We start from the raw sequence: 25892 nt of genomic DNA on the forward strand, positions 1-25892 counted from the left end.
ACGAATGAATGATTTACACGTGTGGTTCATGGTTCATTGACCTACGTCAGATTTCTTTTTCTTGCGTGATTGCAAAACAATTATATTTAGTTAATACAAAAAGAGATGTAAATTTATAAGCTGGAATATTACCCAACTAATATTTTGATTATTATCAACATTTGAAGAAGACTTTGTTAAATTGCATCTAGAAGATGATTTTCTTAATGAATTATATATGGATTATGATGCTTATACATATCTACTCCAAAACAAATAAATGAAGAAATGCAAAATTATTACGTAGGAAGGAAATTAGACTTAACCTAGGCCAGTTTGGAGTCTATCTGATACAAATTTAATTTAAATCATTTTATTTTATTTTTTAAATTTAAAGCCGTTCAAAAGATTTTAGAAATGGTATGCTAGTGTTTGCTGGTTCTAATTTGGCTTAACGTTTAATTGTTCTATTTTTGCTGGTATCTTTATAATTCATCATTGTCTTGTACTTGAAATTAACATATTCTGATCACTTGATATTGTTTTTCATCATTCAAATGTTATTTTGGGATCAATGTCTGCTTTTTCCTAAGCTTTTATATTCCATGCGTCTGTTCTTGTGCTCATTGGTTATGGGATTATGTTCATTCCAATGCATGCAGGATGTTTATTATCATTGAGTTGGAAGTGATAATTGAAAAAGTATGATATCATTGGGAAGCCTAAATTAGCTAAGAACGAGATAACACCGAGGGTAATCCCGATTTCTGCTCTAAAATCGGATCAGCGGGGTTGGACAATGAAGGCCAGAGTAACGAAAAAGCAAAAACTCAGGCACTTTAAAAATGCTCGTGGTGAAGGGAAAGATTTCTCTTTCAATCTCCTTAATTCTATAATTGAAGCTGGTAAGGTTTATTTGATTTCTGAGGGAAGTCTAAAACTTGCTCAGAAGGAATATAGTGATCATCAAATCCTTCTTGCGAGCACAAAGATAGTACAGCAGTGTTCTGAAGATGACGACATGATTCCTCGACAGCAATTTTTGTACCATAAGTGATGTCGAGGGCATGAAGAACAATGATGTTGTGGATATAACTGGTGTGGTATTTTTTGTTGGTCCTACTGCTTTGTTTATGAGAAATTTTGAAGAGATCCCTTCATTTGAAGGACATGTCCGGCAAGAGCGTTGAATTAACTTTCTGGGCAGCTTTTTGCAATGATAAAGGACAAAAATAAGATTTGTTTGATTCTGGGAAGTTTCCGGTTCTAGCTGTGAAATCTAGTAGAGTGAGTGATTTTAGCGGGAAGGAAGTGGGAACTATTCCTTCAACCCACCTGTTTATAAATCCCGATTTTCCCAAGGTTCGTTTATCAGAGAGGAGGAGGAACACTCTTCTGCCTCCATTGCTAGGGAAAAATCAAGTCGGAATAAGACAGATAATCGCAAAACTATTTCAAAAATAAAAGATGAAAGACTAGGAACTTCTGAGAAGCGGATTGGATTACAGTTGTAGCTGTTATTGCTTACATTGAGTTGGACAACTTCTATTATCCAGCTTGTCCTTCCATGGATGGGTGTCTTCAATGCAACAAAAAGGTTACAGAAAACGTAGATGGGAAATGGTGGTGCGATAAATGTGACTATAGATATGTAATTCAGTTACAGATACAAGATCATACCGGCACAACATGGGTGATTGCTTTTGAGGAATCTGGTGAGAGTCTAATAGGGGTGTCTGCAAAAGATCTGTATTGCTTGAAGTATGAAGACCAAAATGTGGAAAAATTCAAAGAAATCATGCATCAAGTTTTGTTTAAAAAATACACTTTCAAGTTGAAAGTAAAGGAGGAAAATTTTAACAGCAAATCGACAGTGGTGAATGTAGATGTAAATTTTGCATCAGAATCGAAATATCTTTGGGATTTGATTTACAAGAGTAAAGCAAATGATTTTTGTCCTTTACAGTCTGAGGGCAGGAACTACACTAATGGAACACCTTTAGAGGCAAGTGTTGGACGTACTTTAGACCTGTGCTATAAATGCCATCGAATTGGACATTGGGCTACAGATTGTCCAAGGAGGTCATATAAAGGTGTTTGAAGCATGACAAGGTAAGGTTGGTTTTGAAGCCTTATTGTGCATCTGTTTTTGTAGAGCTTTGACTTTTACTGGCTTTGCATGATGGCATGACCAGGGCATTGAACTTGGGAGCCATGAGCTGCTGTTGGAATATCATTTTGGAACAGCTTTTTGCTGAACCATGAACCAAACATAGGTTAGAGCTTTATGTTTAACTTTTGTTTCTTTTGGTTGTATTATATATTTTCAAGTTAAAAATGCACACTGGTAAAAGCCTGAAACTGGCCAGCCTAAAAATGGCTGTTCAATCATTCTTGCTTTGGTGGGAGCTTTCCTAGTCTCTTTTTGGTTTTTATAGGAAATCCCCATCTCTGTATATGCACAATGCTTATATTTTTCACATGTACAAAGTGAAATTCTGGTGGCAGCTTATCTTTTTCATGTGTGTGGTGAAGATTGGTAGTATCTTGAGAATGTTTAGAAGCTAAGATTTTTTATTTTTTATTTTGACATTTAAAAGCCATTGCATTTTGAGATTTAAGGATGCTTAAAGATTGGCTGGGCTTCAATTTTGTTCCAGCAAAAGGAGATCAATTTCATTAAAGCATTTCAACAACAATAAACCAAAGGTGCAGAGCCACTTGGGAGACAGACCATGATTGTGCAATTAAATATATACATACATATCATCTACATATGGTGTTATGTGGGTCAACCACCAATCCCAAAGACCTAGCCTTCAGTTATCTTTAGTTCCGTACGAATGCGACAGTAGCAACATGTGCTCCCAGAGATCCGCCGAACATGAATGTTGGATAAGTTTGAACATGGTTCAGATATTGGTACGGGGGGCAATCTCTGTGTATTTCTCGGTCCTTGATTGTATTTGGGTCTTGGCGCAGCATTCCAGCGTTTCTATGATTGAAATTTTCCACCTCTTGTACCAATTCATCTTTTGTATGGTTGCAAGATGTAATCACCTACAAGCATCATTTTAAAGAGGAAATGATTGTGTGGAAATTGTTAAATCTACAAAGTATAATGTATTTCATTTAAATAAAATTCTCAAACAACCTATAACCATGCCCGGATGTCTAGCCTTCTCAAAGCTAAGTTTGAACAACTCCACTTTTAAACTCATTTTTCATATATAATACTTTCATATGTTATATGTATATATATTCACAAAGCTAGCACTCGAACTTGAGCTTTGATTTCAATGGTTCTTGTTCCAGACAAGCATAAAAATCTACAAAAATAAAAGTAAAACAATAAATGAGCCTGTAAAATACTTACTAACACTCCACCTGGGGCAACCAACTTCGAGACTGAGTCCCAGTACATCATCCTGAAAGGAAAAGTTCAGGAATTTTTAGAAGGTGATCAAATAAGAAATCATAGCAAATGCACAAGTTAGAGCTACTGGAAAACTACAAAGATGAGAAACAGACTATTTTATCTCAGTAACATAACTGCAAATTATGCAATTCAAATTATGAGATTCCACCGGCATTGACAAGAACTTCCTAATAAATCAGTTATTTGTTAATATATGTTGGTGTACAAGGGAAACAGAGAGAGCAAAGGGTGAATTTGCAGTAAAGATGGTGCTATTATTACCTTTTAATAGGTCCATCAGGATGCAAGCCAATGGCATCAAGAGTCCCCTTATCCATGACAAGTTGAAATTGTCTTTCCAACTTTGTCTCAAGAATATCATCAACCTAAGGACCAAATGGAAATGGAAAATGGTCAATGTGCTCTGAGGATAATTAAGCCAGTAGAAGAAAATACCAATATGCAGTTTACAAATTAAGTCAGAAGTTCCATCCATACCAGAAACTTGATGCTTGAAAATCCATCTCTGTCAGCATGACTTCGAGCGAAGTCAATTGCAACCTCGCTATAATCAATACCAGTCAAATCCGTGAACCTGAATTGAAAAAGGCAAAGTATTCACTTGACCATTACCATAACTACAATGATAGTAAGAAATTTTAGTTAACCCCAAAACACATTTATCAGAAAGTTGACCCAAGGACTACATGTCTCACAGCACCATTAATTTAACAAAAATCACTGTTGTGACAAGGTACACTTTAAGCTCTAGAATCCTCATATTACCTAAGGTGCAAAGCACAATATGTACATGTGTTTGTGTGTATATAATAAGTTTAAGATATGAAATTACGATAATGAACTCCATAGATTGGTCCAGTTTTATCCACAGAACAGCAATTATTTTTTTCTTTTGTTGGGCCATATGCATGAATCATTGTCCTATGTTGTTGAATACTCGATACTGAGAAGTAAAGAATTTGACATCATTCCCCTTGTCAATAGTAAGGGTAAAGCTTATGGAAACAAAGTTAAACATAAAACACATAAAACGAGAACTAAAGTCAGGCAGCCCTTTTGTTTTGGTCATTGCCTTACTAAAAGTGCACCTAGGTGCATGGGATAGACTGAACAATATGCAAACCAATTTATTGTTGAACTTGAAAAAACCTATGAATTTTTTTTCTTGAATTAATTTTAGCAGCATATATATAACACCAAAACCACAATTAAATCTCAGTGTACCCCTGCTTAGCTAGTTCTTGAAGGAGTAGACCATTGCCAGTGCCAATGTCAAGTACACTCCAGCAAGACAAATATTTCTCATCCTGTGCAACAGACTCGAGCTTGGCCTCGTCAACATGATTTGGCATGTGACCTTGAGAAATATCAATACACAAGTTTTTGGTCCAAGAAGTAACAGTATCCATGATTTCAGCTCCAATCCTATTGAGAGAGGTAAACAGTGAAGAGATAAATAAATTAAAAGACCTAAAGTGAAATTCCCATAGTTGGAAGCTCTAGGAATCTGTATTAATGAGAAAGTTCTTAAACATGGCCCAGATAACAATGCAGAGTTGTCAAGCCAGTCAGTTATTGGGGGAAGAACCATTGAAATGCATATTATGTGAAATTACATTTCATATGTTCATACACAAATTACATAATTATGTGATTAGTAAAAAAACATTTTTGCTAGTAGTATGAAGATATTGCCTAGAATGAAGTGAAATTACATAGTTAAGGTTATACTGACCAAATTTCACCAGCATGACTATGATCACGAAAACTTGTCAGCTCATCTGCATATGCACCGTTCCTATAATTCTGAAGACCAAGTACTGCTGTCATAGCATCAGCATCAGCTTCATCCTTGTCAGAACTGTGTATAGTGTATATAACAGAAACCAAACAAATCCATGTTAAGCATATCAGCATAATAAATTTACATTATTCAATGCATTAAAAGTCAACTAATAAGCCTCCATTAGGTTGTTACCTTTCCTACTTGCAAGAGAAAAATATATTGTATAATAACAAATAATAATCTTGAGAACGGTAAACAAAAATCACATAGAGAACAAAAAAAACATGGTTTTTGACATTTGCATGGAACAAACACATTTCAATAGGTAGTTCATTTCAACCATCTGCACCTTTTTAGAAGGAAGTATGCAGTGCATGAGATATTTTGGGAAGTCTCAATGTACATAGCCTCCCCTTTGTTCACAAGAGAGGCTGTTTTAAGGGTTTGAACACATGTACCAGTAGATGACAATTGACCATGCTAAGCACAACCTTCAATCATATAAGATTTTGTTTTTATACTAATTGTAATTGCTTTATAGCGAGAAAAGCACAATTAACAAAAGAACCAAAATAGAATATAAGAAGCAAGAACTTGCTTTGTGATTGCATTCATTTATACATTTATACCAATAAGCCATGTTACCTGCACAATTCATTTTTCTTTCAAGTAGCTATGCCCTCCAGATGTGTCCAACAAGGCATGTGCACATAGGGAAAAACTTAAAAGAAATTAAGCATACACATCTCAAACAGATTACTGTATCTGATACTATTACTCACCATGAGCTAAGATAACATAGAAGATAACTAATTACGTATTGAAATCCAAAAATGTATTATTTGGCTAAAGAACTCAAATTGTATAGATTGATCATTTCAATAAGTTTTCTTTTCGTTCCAATAGCATTGATCCACTTAGAAATCAAACCAAGACAGCTAAATGTACATTTGACCTTATCACAAAGTTCGATACTTTAATTGAATTCTCAATAGATCAAATCTCAAGCTTAAAATCCAATACACTGATTCATTAGCTAAAAACTCAAAATTTAGTCAAACATTCAATTGAAAATTGCGAAAAAAATAAAAGACAAATAGAATTAGAAAAAGAAAAACCTGTAATTAAGGGCAGCACGGAAATTGGCAGCGGAGGAGAGGGCTTCGGCAGCATCAGCGTGGCGCTGCTCATCGTCAAGTGTGCTCCCGTAATCGCTCTTTATAGACCAGGAATCTGCAGCCACCGACCGCTCGTCGTCGGACGCCACTTCTCGACCGGCCTGCAGCTGTTGTTGCGGCGGTGGATGTTGTTGGGTTGGATCCGGTGACTCTTCCGGCGCCAATCTGAATACCGCCATGGATTTTAAGGTATTTAATTTTAAAATTAAAAAAAGAAAGAAAGAAAATTTGATTAATTTGTAATTGAAGAAAAGAAATTCCGAGGTTTCTTTTAGTAATATTTTATGTGAAATTTCATTTATTAAAAGTTGCTTATAAACTATGAGAAATATTCTGATTACGCACGTGTACTGAATTTATAACACCACTACTATATATAGGTCAAGTTTTTCTTTTAGTCCCTGTGTTATGTTAAAGTTATAGATTTAATCTTTATCCTTTTGAATTTTGAAATTTCAGTTTTCACCCAAATTGTAGCAATAAAATTCTTTAGGGTCAAATTTTGCTATTATTCCCCTACTAAGCATAAGTTGTGGATTCAATAATTGTTCTCCATTTCGATAATTCTTAGCCATTATATTTTTAAAATCTTGACATTTCAATCCCGACTCAAATCTATTAATTAAAATAACGTGGCTTTGTTTTATTTTTTGTGAATATCATGTGGAAATAACAAGTTCACATAGCATTAACATGTTTACCGCATAAGGTTTGGAAATAGGAGAATTTAACTTAACAAATATAATGGTTACGGTTTTCGTCATCACTAAAATATTAAATTTATGAAATCAATACAGGATTTGACCTTATATCTACTATTATTTATCTTTTCATTTATAAAATCAAATTTGTTTTTGTCTTACTAACTTGAAATTTAAGATTCATCATTTTATTCTACTCTATTTTATAATATTATTAGATGGTTCAATTCAAATGAATAAAATTGTTAATTATGGCATGAGTTTAGTCCATTTGAAAATACTCTATTTAATGAATTTTCAGTCTCATTTAAAAATTAAAACCCAACTCACAATACATTTTTAATTTTTAGTTAATAATAAATTTCTAGAATTAAACAAAGTTTTAAAAGTCCCAAGGGTCGCAAAACTAGACTAAAGTAATAATAGGATATAATGCCAAATTTAATCTTTAATGTTTATATCTTTTATTAATTTGGTCCTTCTTTTTAGTTAAATTTAATTTTATCCTTTTAAAAGAATCAAATTGTTTTTTTAACATAAGTATTAACTAAAACATTAATTTTTTAACCGACCATATATACTTCATATTGACATGTCACTCTCTACCTTATATAATTTAAAATTTATAAAAATATTCAAAAATAAAATAAAAATTCAAAAATTATAAAAACTTGATAAATGTTCAAAAGAAATAGCATGAAGACGTGAATTTCCATGCAAGTTGCCATGGTTAAAAAATTAACATTTTTGTCAATATTTTTGTTAAAAAATTGATTCTTTTGAAAAATTTAGCTCAAAAGAATAAATATCAAATTGACAAAAGATACAAACATTAAGGGTTAAAATTATGCCTAATAAAAAAATTAAAAACACATAAGTACCTAGACCATGGTTTAGGGATTGTTTAAGAATTGAATCAAAAACTGATATCAATAGAAAAATAAACTTAAGTCTTTTATCGTTTCTTTTGAGATTTGGTGTATCGTAACACACTAAAAGTACCATAGAAACTTATGTACTAAGAGCTACATTTTGTCCACCTGACTAAGAAAATAGGCAAGTTAGTCTCTACACATTAAATCAAACAACAAACTGGTCTTCTCCATTAAAAATTTCATCTATTTCTACTATTAAAAACTGATGCTACTGATAGAATAATCAGATAATGACACGTGGTATCCCACATGTACCTCATGTGGATGTTCAGGGATAAGTTTTTAATAGTAAAAAAATTGATGAATTTTTTAATAGAAAGACCCATTTACTTTTTGATCTCATATACATATACTAATTTACTTATTTTTTAATAAAAATGATAAAATATAACCCGATTCCTAGTACAAAAACTTCAGTAGTACTCCCTCCATCATAACACTTAAATGCGCTTGAGAATCATAAACATCAAGGTATTGTCAACACCATTGTCTCCAAATACGAAGCCAGATTGTAAATGCTTGTTAGCGTAACATGCGAAGAACTCGTCGACGATCTCAGTTCCGAAATGGTCTTTAATCAATCCTTCGAATCCAGCTCTTACGTGAGATATACAGTTTTGGGCACTCGGCAATGGCTGCCCACGTTTTAGTTGCTCGGTTATTTCGTTCATGCTTTCGATGCTGAAACGCCCGTTTCTCTCAATTAATTCCTTTACCTCCTTAGCCGAGGGAAAGTATAAGGGCAAGTTGAAAGATTTCACCTTTTCTTCATTGACTAATCCCTGCAATAAGGAACTGGGTCACATTATGGACCACATATGGTCTAAATCTGCTCTTAGTCCCTCTATTCTTTAGATGTTTGAAATTTAATCTTTCTAGTCTCTAGTTTGGGCAAACTACATTGGCAGTCATCAATTATTGGTAAGTTTCTTTTTTGTCACTCAACAATTCAATTTTGTCTTTATTATTCACCAAGAGTTAAATGGTTAACGAAAAGATGATGTGTCAGCTTTTAAAGTTGGCATAATAGTAACTTTAATCCTCAACCTTTATACACTGTGTCAATTTAGTCTTGATTTTAAAAAATTTAACCCTCAATATTTACACATTATGTAACTTTTTTTATTTTTACTTTTCTTTGTGACCCTTTCACCCAAAAATCTAAGATAATAATTTTCAAATATTCTCATTTCTTTTAAAATTAACTCTCAATGTCACAAAGAAAAGCAAAATTAAAAACAAAAGAAACCAAATTACACAATGTGTAAATGTTGAGGGCTAATTTTTAGAATTGAGACTAAATTAGTACAATGTATAAATGTTAAAGTTGCTATTATGCTAATTTTAAAAGCTACTACATCATCTTTTATAAGTCATTTAACGATTGGTGACAAAAAAGACAAAATCGAATAGTTAGGTGATCATTTTGTAACTTTTCATAGTTGGATGACAAAAAAACTTACCAATAATTGGATAACTTACTGTATTTTACCCTTATACTTTTAATGCCTATAATTTAGTTTTTTTTTTACCATTTTAGTTTAATAATTGAACTTTCATCGATAATTTGGTGAGTGGAATTTCATTAAATTGGATTATACGGCTTTTTCCCTATTTTTTTGAGTCGATATTACTTAATTTTAAAAGTGTTCATGGGTAGAGCCGAGGTTCGATTCTAAAAGAAATTTCAAGTCCAAGCCCATTTTCAATTTAACCTAGCTTGCTCAAAAAGTTCATTTCAATATTTAAAAAATAATAAAATAATAAAAATATATATTTAATTGATATTTTATATACTTCTACTTAAATCTAAAATTTAAAAATATTTTTTATTATTAAAATTGAATTCAGGTTAGACCAAACTTGCCCGAGGTGTGAAAATCCTTGTCCAAGCTCAACTCTAACTAGACGAGGCCTACCGTACCAGACGGACTACCTAACCCTTGAACAAGTCTACTTAATCCTAAACTCAATGTTTTCATTTACTTATTTCACTTTCTAGGCATGAAATATTCATGATGTGACTCAATTTTTTAATTCTAAAAATGCTACATAATCTAATTTAATGACAGCATAAATATATATTCGAACCGACCACTCAAATTAAAAGCAAACTTCAACAAATGAATTGATAAAATTTGGATCCAATGAATAAGTGTAGTTACAATCAACTCCTATATTCAACAGAAAATAAATTAATTGAGTCATTAAGAAGCAAGTAAAATACATTATTTCATGGTTTCATAATAGTCTTTGTCTCCATAATAAGGATGAATTAACCTATTGTATGTTGGTTTGTTAAACTATTTAATTTGTCAGTTAATCTAGGATAATAATTAATCATGTTTAATATATTTACTATTATTTTAATTTTATTTAGGTTTAATACATTATTTGGTATTTGAGTCGACTTTTTTTCTAATGTAGTATCTGTGTTATTTTTGATACAATGTGGTACATATGTTTTATATATTTTGGTACCTAAAGGTGTTTAATTCGGATTTTAGGATTAATTTGATGAAAGTTAATTGCAAATATTATTAAATTTGATTTTTTCATGATTTTTTAATAGAATACATTTAGTGCTAATTGTGAATTTGTTTAATTTTTTGTTTAATTTGTCAAATGAAGTTCGATAAATGTGATTTAATTCAAGTAGACTTGTTCGAGGGTCGGGTAGTTCGCCTGGTCCGGCGAAAGTTAATGGATATTATATCAATAAGGTTGATCTGACGGTTAAACTTTAAAACATTCTAAATTGGTAGTCCGCCTAGATTTAGAATGATTGCCAGGCGGACTACCCGCCTAAATTTGTTAGAACGGTTAAACTTAATTTAAGTTTTAAGGTTCTGACGAAAGTTAATTGCTAATATTATTAGCTAATTATGAATTTTCATCAAATCAACTCTAAAACTCGAATTAAACACTAAAAAAATTAAGAGTTAATTACACCAAACATCCTTAAACCATGGCAATCATTCTAAATTTTCCTAAAACTTTAAAACATTCTAATTTCATCCTAAAACTATTGATGTTATATCAATAAGGTCTTTCCATTACTAAAATCGTTAATTTAACCATTAAATGAGAAACCGGATCCTACATGACATAATTTAAAACGAAGAATTTAAATAAAATGAAATCGTAAAATGGATATTGTAAAAATATTAGTTTTGAGGTTTTCAAAACTTTTACAAAGATTATTGTTTACTCTCTCTTTTCGATTTTACTTTATTTTTAATTTTAATTTTAAAAGTTATGCGGCAACACTTTACTTTTCTTTTAAAAATTTTATTTTAAATTATGGCACGTAAGATTTTGCGTGTCGTTTAATGGTTTCAATAATGGAAGGACCTTACTGATATAACATCGATAGTTTGGGGTTGTAATTAGAACGTTCTGAAGTTTGGGGACCATTTTAAAATAAGGGTTATAGTTTGGAGATGTTTGGTGCAATTAACTCAAAAGTTAACACTGTTACATTTAGATATCAATTTATATAACTTTTGGGTATCACATTAGTAAAAAGTGTCAAATTTATATAGTAAATGGTATACTAAGCATTTTATATATAAATGCAATAATTAAAAGAAAAAGAATACCTTGTTAGTCAAATCCAGAAGGCAAGATCCAAAAAGGTCATAAAATTTGCCAATTGCAGTATGAGATAAAGGGATTCCATTGGGAACTCCACCCATAAGGATTACCATCAGCCCTCCATTAACAAGTTCTTCGCCTCTACCATTCAAAAAGCTTTCCATATCTTTCTCAAATTGAGCTATATACGCTTTGGTCACTTCCTTTTCAATCCCACGACAATATATATTTCCATCGTTGTAAGCTGGAGACTTACAATCAACCACTTCTTGTGGAACTTTGGACAACCATTGCAACGCGTTGGATGAATGTCCGATATGAATAGATGATTTCGGGAACAATCGTCTGTAAAACGAACCTGGAACACCGGCGACAAAGTATGGCCACGAGGGAGGGATGGATTTGAAAAGGGTGTTGAAATCGTTGGTCGAATGATCATTGAAAAACAATTGAAATTCGAGAATGGTGGATGAGTTTCCATGGTTGTTTTCGTGGTGTTTTTGTTCTAATGCTTGTATGATGTTTTGCATGGAGAAAATTGTGTTTGGTCCAATGGAACACCCAAAATCTGCTATTCGAAATGTTTGAGAAGAAGATTGGGAACAAAACTTGTCCATGTCAAGGTTGTTTGCGATTGCATGAATGATCATTCCTTTTGTAGCGTCCACAACTCCTTTCTGCACCGAAATTTTTTGTCACTAAAGAACAAAGATCGTCGGGAAAACATTATTGCTCATGCATGTTATAATTAAACGCATGGCTTTGTTATCCCATTTAGGTTCTTCTTTATATTATAGTGATATATAGGTCAAAATTGGTTTTGAGCTGTTGCTACATTAAAATTCGAAATAGTATAGACACGAATTTAGAGGAGGTAAGCAAGGTATTGGCCTCAAAATGAAATTTTCACCTTTTCATTTTTTTTATAAATGATGCAATTAAAAGTTAATATATAGTAAAATTATATTTTGACCCTCCAAAATTAAAAAAAATTATTTAATCTCTTCAAAAATGATAAAATTATAAGTTAATACAATATACACTTTTACCTCACACAAAATTTATAGGTCAATCTCGCCCCCCCTCCCACCCAAAAAAGAAATTTGGCTTCACCCCTATCAAATAATTAATGCCATTAACTATTTTGATTATAATGTTGATGTGATTTTTTCTTAAACATACCTTTTTCAACTAAAAAAAATCATATAATCATATGATAAATTTAAAAAATGTGTTTTTTAAAGAAAAAAAATCCTTGTTAACATTTTAACCAAAATAGCTAATTGTATTGATAATTTGCACCAACTAATGACATATAAAAGTATCAAATTAAATCAATTTAAAGTATAAAAGTTAAAATTTAAAATTGAGGATAGAAAAAGGATCAAAGTCATAATTTAACCTAATATTTTAGATAGTTGGTGAAACCTACCTGCAAACTAGAGTTCTTGGCATAGCTTAATGGGCCATCCCCACCTTTCATGGTGATTTGTTGAGGCACCGTTTTGGGCTCTTCATTGGCCATTTCCATTTGCTTAGAGAAAATAAGTACCTTTATTTTTTTGTTTGCTTTAATTTCAATGGTATGATGAGCTTTTATAGCTTGAAATCTAGCATATAGGGTTCCCTTTATATTATACTTGAAATATAATCATATTTTATATTTACATAAAGCTTACAAACTCCTTGGATATATTCGATGCTCTAAGGCATGCATGGACGGCTATTCGGCTACCCTATACGATGGTGAAAGAAAACGATTCTGTTGAAATGTATATTTTTTTTAAACCAAATACACTTATCCCATTCGGCCATTACATAGGTAATCTTTTTGTATGAAAGGTTGGGTTGTAAATATTTATAATGAAATTAAGCTTGCAAATTCCTTCATGTGTTCGATTTTATATATGTTACTACAGCGCACTTATTGTGAATACCAATGAAAGCTTCTCCAATTGCCCGCCAACAATATAATATAATGTTTTTTTTCACATATAATTTAATAAAAAGACAACGTAGCAAGCAAAGCAAACATGGATTAAACCTAAAAAGCTTTTGGGGTTTTTATTTCTTACTTTTTTGTCTCGAAACTTATACCGGTAATTATTTGATATATAATTATGGATTTTTTAAAGATTTTCAAGTGTTGTAGGCTGCGATTTAAAGTTCGTGATGAATGTATATGGAACATTCCATAGAGGTTTACTGATCAAATGAGACTCATTTAATCTACTTGAATTGACTCAATTTGTAGAACATATGGAGAAGCCCATCTACTTGAAGCCTTGGTGGCCCAGTGAAGCACTCCAGTAAAATTAGAGTTACGTAGGTAATTATTATAAATACTAAGGGATAAAGATGTATAGAGTTTAAATCTCTTAGGACTCTCATTTTGTAGATAGGTACAAATATCAATCATTGATGTAATTCAATCTGTACTATTGGATCTAGGGGAGCTCAACAATAAATAGAGGTCTTCCCTCATTTGTAATCACCCAATTGTAATCCTTCAAAGTAATAGAATACTTTTGAGAGCATTTACTCAAACATTTTGTGCATGCTATTTTTCTGTTCATTTGTGGCTTCTTTCTCTTTTGAGTTAGCTTTCGCTTTGCTTCGATGCATTAGAGAATTTTTGCGAGATTTCTCATTTTTCAAGAGTAAGGCTGACTTAGACGGATTTGAACCCAAGAAATCACATAAGGTTGTGCAGTTTGCCAAACTAAAGTTCTAGCCCCGTGACAGTTGGTATCCAAGCTAGTGTTCTAAGGTGCCGATTTTGATGACGAAAGGAGGAGACGGGTGATCTGCCACAATTCGTGGTGGCAAATTAGGTTCTTTCCGGCAGTTAATGAGTTTGTTTTCGACATAATTTAGTGTTGTGTTGATTAGTTTTGCATTTTAGCCGTTAATGTTTAATTTTGATAAAATAAACATTTTTACGCATATTTTGGTGTTGTGATCACTCGTTGGGCCAATGCAAGCCTAGGGTAGGACTAAGGAGCCAATTTAGTGTGCAGGACACTATTTTCAGACAAAGGAACATTAGGGATGACGCCAGTGTCGTGACACTAGCATGTAGTGTCGCAACACCATATTTCGAAGTAAGGAAAATGCCTTGTGAAGTTGAGTGTCGCGACACCGATGTGACTGAGGCTAAAATACTGCTAAGGGTATTTCTGTCTGTACAATGTAACTAAACTAAAGGTTGAAATCCAATATTTTATCAATCAGCCCGCAAATTGCTCTTATTTACATTAGAGCTCGTTCAAATATAAAGCTTTTCAAACTAATACCCAAAGTTACCATTGCAACTCAAGCTTTAACATTTCCAAGTGTGACAATGTGCTAAAAAAATGGTATTGTAATGGACATGACAAATATTCTTAATGATGTTAAAAATTCTTAAAATTTATGTCAACATTTTGATTAGAATAAAATTGTAACAGCCCAATTTTTAGTCGTGACGGAATAGTGGTTCGGGACTACAAATTTTTGTCTTGTCGACTCGTAAATATAATTTTTAGAATATTTATGAAGTCATTAGAGTCGTATTAAAATTTGGTTCAAAAATATTAACGTTTGGATAGTTAATTAAAGAAAAGCACTAAACTGAAAAAGGTGCAAAAGTTAGTAATTAGTTCAATTAAATGATTAAATAGCTTATTAACTACATGAGGAGGGACCAATATAACAATTAGTCCGTAATGGATAGTGTTGGACGGCAAAAGGAATTAAAATGATAAATTAATGTGATTTTAATGGAAAAATTATAATTAAGTTAAAATTAAAATAAAACAAATAGAATTAATTAGTGTTCTTCTTCATTTTTCTTCTTGTTAACCGAATGTCCATGGTTTTCTAAGCTAGGAAGATCGGCCAAACTAATCTCCTTACATATCAAGATCCCGTAGATACTCGTGAAAAAGGAAAAATAATGGAATAGTCCCTAAACTTCTACAACTACTACAATTCAGTCCAGGTAAGTTCGTACGGTTAAAATTTAACATTTATATAAATTGATGACTGATATTACATGATATAAAATATATACATATTCCGTTGTTGAAAATGAATCGTTATTTGAGATGTGTTATTGAAATTTGATTTTAGGTTTGAATTGAATGCGGGATAGAGTACAATTGTGATTTGGCGTGTTACGGGGGTTTGGAGTGGAGATGGTATTGGAGGGAGACATTTGCATATTACCCGAGTAAACCGAGGTTCAACATTTGTTACGAAATCTCGTATTATACTCTCTGTCTAGTGTGTTCGGTTGGACTAGCTCTTATGAGCATCTATCTAGTGTGTTCGGTTGGACTAGCTCTTATGAGCATCTGTTTGGTGTGTTTCAGTTGGACTAGCTCTTATAAGCATCTGTCTAGTGCGTTTCGGTTGGACTAGCTATTATGAGCATCTGGTCTGTTTTCATTTATCTGACGATACGCTCTAATCCATAAGACGTTTGTCAGGTTGAAATCTCGGTAAGGTAATTTGTTGAGTAATTTTGATGAAATTTTTATATATCTAAGCTTTGAATTGATCGTTTACGATTTACCAATTGAGATTGTGGATTGATAGGAAACTTTTATGGTTGTTGTTACTTTTGAATTGTTATACTTACTTCGGTAAGATTTATCGTTTTATTTAGTCGAACTTACTAAGCTTCATTGAGCTTACTAGTTGAAATCTTTGATTTTATAGATACTTAGAAGGTTGGACGATCAGATCAACGTTCAAGTCACACTATCCAGCTTATTTCGGTAGTCTTCAGAATGTTTGGCTCGGTTTATATGGCATGTAATAGGCTTTTGTGTTGTTATTACTAATGTTTTGGTTTATGTAAATGTTATGCATGATCTTTTGTGTAAATGGTCAACTTATATAATACATGAGAATGAGGTATAGTTTTTATGCTAGTATGAATGATATGTGTAAAAGAATGGTTGTGATTGAGGTACCTTTGATAGGTATATTAGTTAGGTATTAGCTTGAATGGATTGATGAGTTGAATTGATGTTTATTTTGATGTAGAGTTATATATACTTGTGGTACCAATGAGGGTACACTGGTTATGTACTTAATAGGTTGATTTTGGTGTGTTTTTAGCTTCATTAATGTCATTTTAAATAGGTATTTTTGTTGGTATTTGAGTTTCTGACTGTCCAAGTAAACTTGAAATCTTAAACTTGTGTTTTAAGGTTCATTTTGGGTCCACACAGCCTGAGACACGGGAGTGTGTCTCAGCCGTGTGTGACACACTGCACGACCATGTGTCCCTTGTAGGTTAAAGGCATGCAAGTCAGGCAATTACACGGCCTAGCACACGGCCTGGCACACAGGCGTGTGGCTTGGTACTGTGACCTAAATCAGAGAGTTACACGGGCACAGACCTAGACTGAGACACGACCATGTATCCCTATTTTGAAAGTCACATGGCCTAAGACACGGGTGTGTGAGTCACACGACCATGTAAGCCCTGTAATCCAAAATTTTCAACTTTTTCCTAAACTTTCCAAATATTTTCGATTTAGTCCCAAATTGTTTCTATAGTATTTTTAGGGCCTCGAGGGCCCGATTAAGGAACATTATGAAATTATTGGAATGATATTAGATTATGATTGCATTGATGTATAAATTGAATGATTTACTGTTTTGTTTGTTCGGTAATGCTCTGTAACCCTATTCCGGTGACGGATACGGGTTAAGGGTGTTATAAAAATATTTAGGTTAACTAATTGCATTATAAACGTTGAGGTACCGAATTATGTCAAAAATTACAATATAAATATTAAATCTCAAATTTGAGTATAATATATATAGGGCTAAAATTCAAATTTGATCATTTTTATTAGGGCTTCCTTTTATATATAGTAGTATAAGTTATATTGCACAAGCTAATTGATTATTTAAGCTTAACTTTATTTAATCATTTTCAATACATAAAAATAAAATTAAATAAAAGAGTTAATTATACCATATATCCCCAAAATATGATACTTAATTTAAATTGGTTCTTAAACTTTAAAATATTCTAATTATATCTCTAAACTATCAATGTTAAATCAACCAAGTTCTTCCATTAGTGAAATGGTTAATTTAACCATTGAATGACAAGTAAAATCTTATGTGACATAATTTAAAATGAAAATTTTAAAGAAACGTTGCCACAACTTTTAAAATTAAAAACTAAAAATAAAGTAAAATCGAAAAGAGAGAATGAACAATAGTTTCTATAAAAGCTTCAAAAACCTCAAAATCTAGATTTTTACAATATTCATTTTGCTTTAAATTTGGTAAAAAGACTTCTCTGGTCCCTCTCAATTTTGAAATTGAGCAAATTAGACCCTCTCAAAAAAATTGGAGCAACTTAATCCCTACCAATTTCGAAAGTGAGCAACTGAGAACGATTAATTACAACGTTAACGTCTTCCATCAATTGTACATAATTTTGATTAATATAATAACAAATTTAGCCTTCACTGTTTATATATTTTGTCATTTTGGCCTTAATTCTAAAAAATTCAACAAATTTAGCCTCAACATTTACTTATTTGCACAAAGTTTGTGAGATAAATTTGTTAAATTGGGACCAAATTGACAAAATGCATAAACTTTGAGGGTTAAAATTGTTATTATACCAATCAAAAATCATGTATAATTGATGGAAAACATTACTTCATGATTAATTGTCCTTAGTTGCTCACTTTTGAAATTGACAGGAATTAAATTGCTATAGTTTTTTTGAGAGGGACCAATTTGATCTATTTCAAAATTGAGAGGGACTGGAGAGATCTTATTACCTTTAAATTTTTCATTTCAAATTGTGGCACATAAAATCCTAGTTCTTATATAACACGGATAGTTTAAAGATTCAATTAAAATATTTTAAAATTAATTTAAAATAAAAATCATAGTTTGAGGAGATTTGGTGCAATTAACCCGAATTATAAATAAAAGGAATTGAATAAGGAAAAATAAGGCAGCAACAATCCCGTGATGCAGCAGCAATGGCAAGTATATGTATATGATGAGCTGCAATTCAATAATACTTTCAGTAACCGACACCGACAGACACCACCACCGTCAACGCCGCCGACACGGACATCCAACTATGCCAGAAGAAAGAAAGAAAACATCTTGAATAATTTCATGCCAAGTCGTTGACTATTTTCATTAAAACTCACAAGCTAAGCTTCACATGAAATTTTCCAATAAACTATGGATATATATGAATGATCTCTCATGCATATCTTTTAATTAAATTAAATGAATCAAAGCATATGAATAGAATTGCAAGGAAGTTGTCATTTCAAGTCTAATAATATAATACTGATGATGCAACTTCTTCCAAATTGTAAGTCTCATATTAATGAAATATAACTTCAATTCTAGGAAAATGAGATGGGGTCTACATGCATTATTTACTAGTTCACATGCTATATATAAGTAAGGTATAATTATAGTTTCCGATCTCTACTTTTATAATCTTATTACTAAATATAAATTGATATACATAACTATTAATTGCTGTCATTAAAAAGTTAACTAGGATAACTTTCGAATTTTGATATTTAATCTTTTACTTTAATTTGATCCTCTATTTTAATAATTTTATTAAATATATCCAAATTGATATCACTACTAATTGCTGCAATTAAAGTTATAAAGTAGATTTTATCGTAAACAATGTTATTTGGGCTATGTTTGTTGTAAGAAAATTATCAGCAAAAAAAAAAAACATCATTTTAATGGCAGCAACATTACTATCAAATTAAACCTACTGATGATATTATGAAAGTAAATAGATCAATTTATGTAAAATTAAAGTAGAAGTTTCTTTGACAACTGGTTTGAAGGAGTAAAAGTGGACTTCTTTCTCAAACATTTGAACCAAGTTCAAAATCTAGAGTTGTTATTGTTGGGAGGGCTTTATTGAATACAGTGGTGGATCTTGGCAATAAGTCTTTTTTGGGAGGGGGGCAAACTAAATTTTTTTTAAAAAATTAAGGGTTTTAATGAGAATTTATAAAAATTTTGGTAGGTCTAATTATAAACTTTCAAAAATTTTGGAGGTTTAAAGAAAATTTACAGAAAACTTTTGAAAAGTCTAATTGAAAATTAAAAAAAAATCAAAGTTTGATGTAAATTTTCAAAATTTTAAGGACTAATTAAATTTTTTTTAAATTAAGGGTACAATTAAAATATTCAAAAAAAAATTGTGGGGGGCCTAGGTCTTAATGACCATCCATCGCCTGAATATCATTCTCAACTTGAATAAGATTAATTTTTTTATTATAAAATGGATGAGGGTACCTGTGATTATACCCAAAAAGTAGAAGTTTCGAATTTCAACACAATAAAGGGACTAAAACCATAATTAGACCTATTGTGAAATAATTCCAACCACATAGAGATTGTATGTAGCTTCATTGGAACTTTGACTCTCATTTTCCTTGACGCGGGACTTAGCCAATCAATGTCAAATTGTCAACCATTTTAAAGTGGTTCCTCGTTCCTTGAAGAATCCTCCAACACATTTTTTCACCATTAATGTTCATAGATGACTTTTTCCATTTCTCCATTATAAATGCATATCAACCACTCCCAAAACTTTTCAAACAAGACACAGTCCTTCCCTCAATTTCCCTAAGAAATCCTCTTTAAAACCCATATTTTCTTTTAATCTCTTCCATTGAAGAAACTAGCTTTTAGAATCAAATATGGGGAACTATGTTTCTTGCACTTTATCAACCCCATTCAACAAATCATCAAAGACCACAAAAGTGATTCTCCCAAGCGGTGAAATCAAGCAATACGAGGAACTCATCAAAGCAGCTGAGCTAATGCTAGAAACACCAAACTTCTTCGTTGTAAACTCTCGATCCCTCAAGGTGGGAACCAGGTTTTCTCCTCTAAGTGCTGACGAAGATTTAGAGTTCACCAACGTTTACGTTATGTTTCCAATGAAAAGAGTGAACTCTACGGTCACAACAGCTGATATGGGAGCTTTGTTTATGGCTGTAAATTCGGTTACCAAAAAGGGGTTTGGTGGAAAAGTAAGAATATTGCCAGAAGATCAAGATAATCTAAGTGATGTTTCATTGGAAAATGAAGACAAAAGAACAATGACGAATCTGAATTTGGATGATATTGAAGAGTTTTCAACACCAGAGTTTATGCATAGATTATCAATGTCAAGGTCTAAGAAACCATTGTTAGAAACTATAGTTGAGGAGCCTATTCGTGCTAGATGAGGTGCTATATGAAGTTTCAATTTGTGGTATTATTTGCAAGTTGCGAGCTTTGTGGGCGGGATTGATTTAGGAGCCTAATAGAAAACCGAAGATTCTGATGTATTGATGGAGATAGTATTTAAAATATATTTTTTAATTATGTTTATGTTATTACATTTATCTGTAAATGATTTTTATATTTACTGTAAAAATATATTGAGGCATTGTGATTTGTGAGCAAAACACCTTATTGTAGGACTCAATTGCAATACTTTTAAAATGTATATCCCTAAGAAGCATTAACTGAGCAAACATTCGAAAATGATCGACACACCAAAATTTAGTCCCAGCTATTTATTTCTTCTTGATTCTTGTATAATTCTTTTTATTTTGTTTGCGGATTTCTAAATACAAAAGCCCAACTCAGACAACATTTCCTTTTAAGTCAATGTTTCCTTATATTTCATCTTTGGCTTCCAATTCTGCCAAAAATTTAGTAAAAACTTTTTAATTAGAATATTTACGTTAAGGTGGTTTAGTGTTTCACGTGTTATGAGTCTAATAGAATGTGATTCTTTCGAATGTAGTTATTAGGAATGTGATTAGTGAGAAGGTTATTTTACAAGTATTAATTAAAATCTATAGAAAGCTGCATTATCTTATTTGATTCATTAAATACTTTTTTGAGAATATAATACCCTTATTAAATAAAAATAATATTCATGTATTTAATATTTTACTATAAACTTTATTAGTAATAGGTTGAGTCTTAGCTCGATTGGTATTAGCATTGTTTCTAGTGCATGAAGACGTGAGTTTGAATGCGTTAAAGCTTTTATTTAAGGGGTGGGGGAGTGGGTATGGGTAGTTTTAAAAAAAATCAAAATAAAATAGAATTAATTTTATCTTTTTAACTTTCCAAACTTACTTAGGAAAGTAGTTTTCCCACCATTTATCATATTTATAGGAAAGTAATTAGTAGAGAAAAGTTAGATTAAGAAACAAGTAATTTGTATTTACATACTAAACATTAAAATCACTCTTCAACTGATTAAATTCTCAAAAAAGTTATTACTTTCTATTATATCAAATGCTAACTAATAATATTTTATTAAACAAATCAGGATGAGGAATTCGTGTAACCTTTGCAATTAAATGTAGGATTTTAGCACAAAGTGTTATCACATTTATATATTTACATTTTTGGAAATATGTTTTTTTTTTCAGAATTTAATGCAAAAGTTTCTTAATAGCTTAGAATTAAAATGAAACAGAACTGTGTTCTATATGATATGAATAAATATATCATTTACAGTTGCATTTAATTTGTTGCTATCATTTAAATGGTGGAGTTGGGTCTAATGTGCCACTAGTTGTACGCTTGACATTCAAATATTGGGAAGTTGTGGGTTCTGTTCCAGCGTGCCTAATTAGGGGTATGCAAAATTCGGGTAAAACCAAAAAAATTCGGTTAATCGATTGAATTCGGTTAATTGGTCGGTTAACCGAATTTTTTCGGTCGGGGGTCGGTTAATTATTTTTTGATTTTTCGGTTAACAGTTAATTCGGTTCGAAACCGGTCGGTTAACCGAATTTTTTCAGTTTAATCGAAAAATTAATAAATAAAATTATAATATATAAATAGGCCCACTATTCACCTAAACCCAATCCAAACCCAAGTATTCAACCCAACCCAATTATCCAACCCAACCCAATCATAAAATTACAAATAATTTAATAAATAAAATAAAATTCTAAAACTAAAACTAAAACTAAAGTCTAAAAGTCTAAAATAATTTACTTATGTAGTGATTCAATTCGATTAATTCATTAATTCGGTAATCCGTTAATTCGGTAATTCGGTAATTCGTTAATTCGTTAATTTTAAATAAAAATAAAAAAATATAATTTTCGTTAATTCGTTAACCGATCAATTAATTGAAAAATTTTCGTTCGTTAACGGCTAAAAATTTTGAAAGGTCGGTTAATTCGGTTAATGTTATTTCGGGTCGGTTAACCGAATAAAAACCCCTATGCCTAATGTTAATGTTCTTAAGTTTCACATTTTCACTCTGCAAAGTACCGCTGTAAAATGCTGTAAAATGTGCCACGGATGTTGTTAAAGCTTATGTTGCTTAGTTTAAGCTTATGTTGCTTAGTTTAACTTTTGATTCTTCCTACGTTAATACAATAATGATTCAATGATTGATTAAATATTCTCATTCTATTAGGATTTTGATAAATATGTATATACTTTTAACTTGCATTTATTCTATGTGCAATATTTTTGCTCAGTTAAAACAGGGATAGGGACATTGTTCACAGTAATATCCTGAAATGCATTTTTGATATAGTGCTAGAATATTCGCTTGGCCGATTTGATTCGAATGCCATTCACAGTATCACTGATGGTACAATTTGAGACTTTAATTCCCTCAACCGGCTCTTCATTTTGGAACTCTCTAAGACTATCAATATTGATACCATGTCCTGGTCCACAAGTTACTCCTTTTAAGGAGTGTGCCTCGCATTTTCTGAAATTTTGCAGGCACTTGATACAACTAGAAACGAAGTAGAGGTGACATCTTGACAAGGAAGCACGGGACATCATGACGACACGACGACAACGTTCCGATGAGGAAGCATGTGACGCTGCAATGACGTGACGTATTCCTCAAGCAACATAGTCACGTTTTTACAGCCAAGCAGGACTCTTTCTTCCACTCAAATCTTAATTACTCTAGAGAAGATTTAGTCATATTAATCCTTTATTTTTAGCCTATAAATAGAGCCATTATAATTCTAATAGAGGTGATCATAATACACAACGTTAGAGAAAAATCCAAGAGAATGTTTTAAAGAACTTTAAAGGAAATTTTATGTTTTAGCCAGATGATGGAGTGGGATACATTGTGTATGCCAAAAGGAATTGGCGACATTGGTTTTAGAGATCTAAGGCTATTCAATTTCGCGCTTCTCGAGAGACAAGTGTGGTGGCTCATAAAAGAAATACCTTATGTTACCAAGTTCTTAGCTCCAAGTACTTCCCGGATGGTGATGTGTTCCACCTGAAGAGGATTGACAAACCTTCCTTCTCATGGACGAGTATTACGAATGCGACAAAAGCTCTTAAGGCTGGTTTCGGGTGGCAAATAGGTGATTGCAAGAAAGCAAGGATTGGGCTAGATAGGTGGGGTTTTGAAGGTCTTGATGGTAACTCCCTGAAGGATCCTAGTAGTGGTAGTCGAGAAAGGGTTGTGTGTGAGTTGTGGGAGTCTAATAACCGTGCGTAGGATAGGGACCGGGTTCAGGAGCTCTATAGTGACTTTTTGGGAGATCAAATTTGTGCTCTGCCGCTTATTCAGGATGGGTTGTCAGATAGAATTATTTGGTTCCATAATAAGACCGGATGATACTCGGCAAAATCTAGTTATTCTTGGCTTATCCTTAAAAAGATTGGGTATGGGCCGCATTGACTATTTTGGCGAATCATTTGGAAGCTTCGTGTTCTCCCTAAGATTCGTATTTTTGCATGGCGGGTTGGCCATGGTTTACTCCTAACAAACATTAAAATTTCCTCCGTTTATTAGGGTTTTAATCACGGGTGTTTGATGTGTGGGAGTGGGGAAGAAATGACTATTCATGCCCTTAAAGAGTGCCTTAAGGCCTGTGCAGTTCTTGCTCTCAGTGGGATTGACAGATGTCTTCTCGACAATGAATATGAGAAGTGCATCGATTGGCTGGAGGAGGCCACTCGACTCTTGGATAAGAAGGCCTTTAAGGACCTTATTTCAGTTTTGTGGAACGTATGTAATAACCGAAATAATGCCATCTTCCACAGCAAGGATGAAGATGCTAGGATAGTGTGGGATCGGGCTAAAGCTTTAGGGGATGATTTTAGAATTCACAACTTCACGAACGCTCCGATAATTCCCATGAATCCTAGTGAACCGTATCAAGAAGTATCATAAGGACATCACTATCTTTGAGTCCGATTGTGTAAGTTTAGTGAACCGTATCAAGAAGTATCTTTGAGGACATCACTATCTTTGGCTATCTCATAAAAGAGATTATTGGCATGTTAGAGTTCTTTACCAAAATTAAGATTAATCTGATTGGTCATACAAGCAACAAAGTTGCAGACAGGCTGTGCAATTTAACATTAAACAAAAAGTGTACTCTATCCTTTGACATGGAGTATCCTTGCGATATCCATGAGTTTGTAATGCTTGATTCTTGTTAATGAGAGGTAGTGGCCTTCGAGCCCATTTTTGTTAAAGAAAAAAGTATAATGTTTTTTCCACACATTTTTATTTTTCTCAACATAGTTATTTAACATTCACCCAAATATACCATTTCATATCCTTCACATATATTTTTCCTTAACATATTTCATTATTTCACAAATTAGTCCTTTATTTAATATACATTTTATTTTACATTTGTATCCTAAATAACTTCTATACTACAACATAAACATTTAAAGAAAATAATTTAAAATCCTTGTAGTACTTACAACAAAATGGTTAAGAAGATGTATCTTCTTCTTCCTTTACTACATGGTCATCTCTTTTCCTTTTCCTTCAATTAGGTTCTCTCCATTCTTTTCTTTTTCTTCAATTTCATATAAAAATATATAACGCTTACAAGTTAAAACTAAAATCAAATAACTTTTCTATGCTAAACCTAACCCAAAACCCAAATTACACCCGAGCCCACCTAGACTTAAACCCAAATATTACAAACCCAATACCTGGGGCCCATTACACCAGCCCAAATTAACCTAGCACAGAAACCTTAAGTGGCTAGCAGCAGATTGGCGTCGCACGCCCCACGTCGCAGCAACCGCCCATGGCGCAACAACCGCCCACGTTCAGTAGCCCCGCACGTTATGCACATCTTGCCAGTAACCACCTGCAATAGAAGCACGAACCACGAACAGTGAGAGGGACCGAAAATATAGAAAAATTGTAAAAAGATTATTATTTTTTCTCTGTAAGGATTCGGCTATATAAAGCCAAATGATTTTTGTAAAAAGGGT

The 25892-nt window shown here is 32.3% G+C and overlaps 3 protein-coding genes and 1 pseudogene across 3 annotated transcripts; 2 read left to right on the forward strand and 2 right to left on the reverse strand.

Moving 5' to 3' along the window:
- The first annotated feature begins 584 nt into the window (after positions 1–584).
- LOC105761427 (replication protein A 70 kDa DNA-binding subunit C-like) lies at positions 585–2101 on the forward strand (annotated as a pseudogene).
- Positions 2102–2628: 527 nt separating this feature from the next.
- On the reverse strand, positions 2629–6698 carry LOC105788901 (uncharacterized). Its single transcript, XM_012615981.2, has 7 exons — positions 6323–6698; positions 5154–5279; positions 4643–4843; positions 3896–3992; positions 3680–3783; positions 3356–3407; positions 2629–3039 (listed from the first exon to the last, which is right to left on the reverse strand). The coding sequence occupies exons 1-7, from the start codon at positions 6559–6561 to the stop codon at positions 2809–2811; spliced, it is 1050 nt and encodes a 349-aa protein (XP_012471435.1). The 5' UTR covers positions 6562–6698; the 3' UTR covers positions 2629–2808.
- A 1760-nt stretch (positions 6699–8458) lies between these two features.
- Positions 8459–13140, reverse strand: LOC105788895 (loganic acid O-methyltransferase). Its single transcript, XM_012615967.2, has 3 exons — positions 13048–13140; positions 11621–12292; positions 8459–8800 (listed from the first exon to the last, which is right to left on the reverse strand). Exons 1-3 carry the CDS (start codon positions 13138–13140, stop codon positions 8459–8461), a joined length of 1107 nt encoding a protein of 368 aa, XP_012471421.2.
- A 7198-nt stretch (positions 13141–20338) lies between these two features.
- Positions 20339–20872, forward strand: LOC105770534 (uncharacterized). The gene has a single exon (XM_012591781.2). It carries the CDS (start codon positions 20339–20341, stop codon positions 20870–20872), a length of 534 nt encoding a protein of 177 aa, XP_012447235.1.
- The last annotated feature ends 5020 nt before the right edge of the window (positions 20873–25892 follow it).

Source organism: Gossypium raimondii, chromosome 7 (assembly GCF_025698545.1).
Source record: "Gossypium raimondii isolate GPD5lz chromosome 7, ASM2569854v1, whole genome shotgun sequence".
In the NCBI taxonomy this organism is placed as follows: domain Eukaryota; kingdom Viridiplantae; phylum Streptophyta; class Magnoliopsida; order Malvales; family Malvaceae; genus Gossypium; species Gossypium raimondii.